The sequence below is a fragment of the Hipposideros armiger genome, unplaced genomic scaffold (genome assembly GCF_001890085.2).
Source record: "Hipposideros armiger isolate ML-2016 unplaced genomic scaffold, ASM189008v1 scaffold_93, whole genome shotgun sequence".
In the NCBI taxonomy this organism is placed as follows: Eukaryota; Metazoa; Chordata; class Mammalia; order Chiroptera; family Hipposideridae; genus Hipposideros; species Hipposideros armiger.
The window spans coordinates 309,222-312,094 of record NW_017731443.1 but is presented as its reverse complement, the minus strand read 5'-3'; the positions used below and the strand labels follow the sequence as shown (position 1 = coordinate 312,094).

General features: G+C 60.8%; 1 protein-coding gene across 2 annotated transcripts in view; it reads left to right on the top strand.

Moving 5' to 3' along the window:
- The first annotated feature begins 6 nt into the window (after nucleotides 1-6).
- Nucleotides 7-2,873, top strand: part of RAD9A (RAD9 checkpoint clamp component A) — a 16,199-nt gene continuing 13,332 nt past the window's right edge. For both annotated transcript variants that reach the window (XM_019645353.1, XM_019645352.1), the window contains exons 1-5: nucleotides 7-691; nucleotides 775-845; nucleotides 1,300-1,428; nucleotides 1,835-1,949; nucleotides 2,038-2,137. In XM_019645353.1, coding sequence (XP_019500898.1) covers nucleotides 658-691; nucleotides 775-845; nucleotides 1,300-1,428; nucleotides 1,835-1,949; nucleotides 2,038-2,137 — 449 coding nt within the window. In that variant the 5' untranslated portion in view covers nucleotides 7-657. The remainder of the gene's footprint in view (nucleotides 692-774; nucleotides 846-1,299; nucleotides 1,429-1,834; nucleotides 1,950-2,037; nucleotides 2,138-2,873) is intronic.

Here is a 2,873-nt window from a genome sequence, read left to right as displayed (position 1 = left end):
CTCTTCTGTTCTTCATCAATCAATGAAAGATCCTCGAAGCCAGAATGAACAGCCACCTCTCACCCGCAGATCCTGCCGCAATTGCTTTCATCTCTTTTTCGGGCGGGTGGTTGTTGCTAGAGACCCCGGCCCGGATTGGGTGCGGACGGTCTTGCTTGGACCCTGTATCCCCGATAGACACCCAGGAAATCCGTACTAAATTAGTGACTCAGGCGGGCTTCCCCGCACCGGAGACCCTGGGGCCCCGTCTTCTGTGCTCCTCGCGCTAGGGTGCGCAGCCACCTTGAGTCCCGCCGAGCGGACCGGCTCCGGAGGGACGCGAGGGGGCCGGGGTGGGCTGGCCAGGGAGAGGTCACCAACCAGGCCCGCCCGGCTCACATGACCAGGACCCACCCACCCCGCAGGACAGACTCCGTCACGTGACGGCGGAGCCGGCGAACGTTTTTCTCACGTGACGGAGGCGCGGGTGTGTGCACCAATGAGGAGGCGGGGGCGGGGCTGCCAGGGGCGGTGCGCGCGAAGGGAGCCCAGGGCATCTGCTGCGGGAGAAATCCGGAGGGGAGCCGCGAGCTGTGATACGTTTGGGGACCCGCCGCCGGCCAGCCGCCAGTCTCAGCCCGGTCGCAGACCAGGCCCAGCCTCTATGCTGGGGGCAGTATGAAGTGTCTGGTCACGGGCGGCAACGTGAAGGGTGAGCCGGAGCTGGCCAGGGGGCGGGGGCACGTGGGACGGCCCGAGACGCCGGATTAACCCCGATTCTCTCTCGCCTCGCAGTGCTCGGCAAGGCCGTCCACTCTCTATCCCGTATCGGGGACGAGCTCTACCTGGAGCCCCTAGAAGACGGGGTGAGGGACGCGGGTATATGGGTGGGTGGGATTCCAACAGCCCCATCCTGGGTTTGAGTCTCGTATCCACCAGGCAGGATGCCCGTGGGCAGATTTGTCAGCTGTTTCACTTTCTAACCGCAGTGCTGTGGTGTCATTTTGGGTGCTGTCTTCTTCCCAGACCTCTGTGTGAATTGAAAGCAGTTGCCCTCCCTGAAGTGCCCCGTGGTGGTGGTGGTGGTGGTGGGGTGACTAGGGGAAAAGGCAGTGTGCTGACGGCAGTGTAGGGCCCTTGTCTGGGGAGCAGTGCTGAGGCCAACTTAGGGAAGGCTTCATGGAGAAGGAAGGGGAGGCAGGTTTTCAACAGGTGGTGGAGGTGGAGGACATGAGGACTAGTGTGTGAGCTAGCGAGGCCAAATGGCTGTGCCTGCCTCTGCCCCTGACCTCATCCCTTTCCCTGCTTTTCCTGGCCCAGCTCTCTCTCCGGACTGTGAACTCCTCTCGCTCTGCCTATGCCTGCTTCCTCTTCGCCCCCCTCTTCTTCCAGCTGTACCAGGCGGCCACCCCTGGTCAGGACCCACTGCGATGTAAGATCCTGATGAAGGTGAGGCCCTTCCCTCAGCAGCAGCACTGCACCCCTTCAGGAACCTCTGCCGGGAGTGCGTCTGCTCTGGGGCGCTCAGTAGATGCTGCTACCTGGGGAAAGATGTGTGTGCAGGAGCGAGCCAGTGCACAGTGCAGTGAGGGGCATAATGAAGACATCCCCAGAGGGGAATGGCAGATGTGGAGAGGGTGATTGATCCTGCCAGGGACCTGGAGAATGTGGTGACATTCCTGATGGGAAACAGCATGAACAAAGGCCTAGAAGTGTGTAAATGTCCCATAGTTGTGGGAGCTCCTTTCATGTTATGACACTGCTGAGTCCATGGTGGGCCAGGCAGGGCCTACAGGGGACATGAGAACTGGTCGCTGGAAGCGCAGTGCTGGCCTGATGTCTTCCCCCTACTCAGTCGTTCCTGTCCGTCTTCCGCTCACTGGTGATGCTGGAGAAGACCGTGGAGAAATGCTGCATCTCCCTGAATGGCAGGAGCAGCCTCCTGGTGGTCCAGCTGCACTGCAGATACGGTGAGTGGGCAGCTGGCCAGCCAGGGGATCCCCAGGGTGTAGGGGTGGAGGTTGGCGACTCCCACTGAGACCCTGTCTGCCCATCCAGGGGTGAGGAAGACCCACAACCTGTCCTTCCAGGACTGCGAGTCGTTGCAGGCTGTCTTCGACCCAGCCTCGTGCCCCTACGTGCTCCGGGCCCCAGCAAAGTAAGTACACCCCCTGCTCGAAAGCTGAGCCCTAGGTCTCTGGCTTCCTTCTCTGGGACCTCATGAGTCAGTTTAAGAAGGCACCTCTACCATTTTCCCTACAGGGTTATCTGTGAACCTCAGCGGTCGCCCAGCCTAGCTTGCTGTCAAGTTCTTGTCTGGCTCTTTAAGGGCAGAGGCAGAGTGGAGGAGGGGCAGGGTGCTCCCTTGCTCTGTGTTCCTCACTGTATTCTCCACCCCAAGGGGCCGGCTTGGCTTTCTGGCCAGTCAGACCTGTTCTGAGTGCTCTTCTAGAGAGCAGGTCTCTGGCCTGAGCAGCCTTAGAGGTCCGTCTTTAAGCTTTGGGACTCAGGGGGTAGGGGGTGGCTCTGGGATGCCAGGAGTCATCCTCCTGGGGGTGTTCCCCATTCAAGGGCAGCCTCTCTTCCTAGCTGTCCAGGCTCTAGCCTTGAGTCCCCAGGCTAAGGGAGGAGGCTGGGTGGGGAGGTTGTCATCCAGGAGGGCCGCCTGAACAGGCAGCTGTGGGGCTGGAGCCATTCTAGGCAATCTGAGCACCCAGGGGCTGTGCCCGGCCCAGAGCTGGCGACTCCCGTGGAGACATAGGTCCCTGGCGAAGACTAGTGCAGAGGCGAGTGGCTCCCCTCCCACCCGTGTTGGCTACTCGTGGCAGTCAAGTAGCCCAAGGTCTTGTTCATTTCTTTTGGTAGCCATAGGACATAACTTGAAGGTCCCTTTC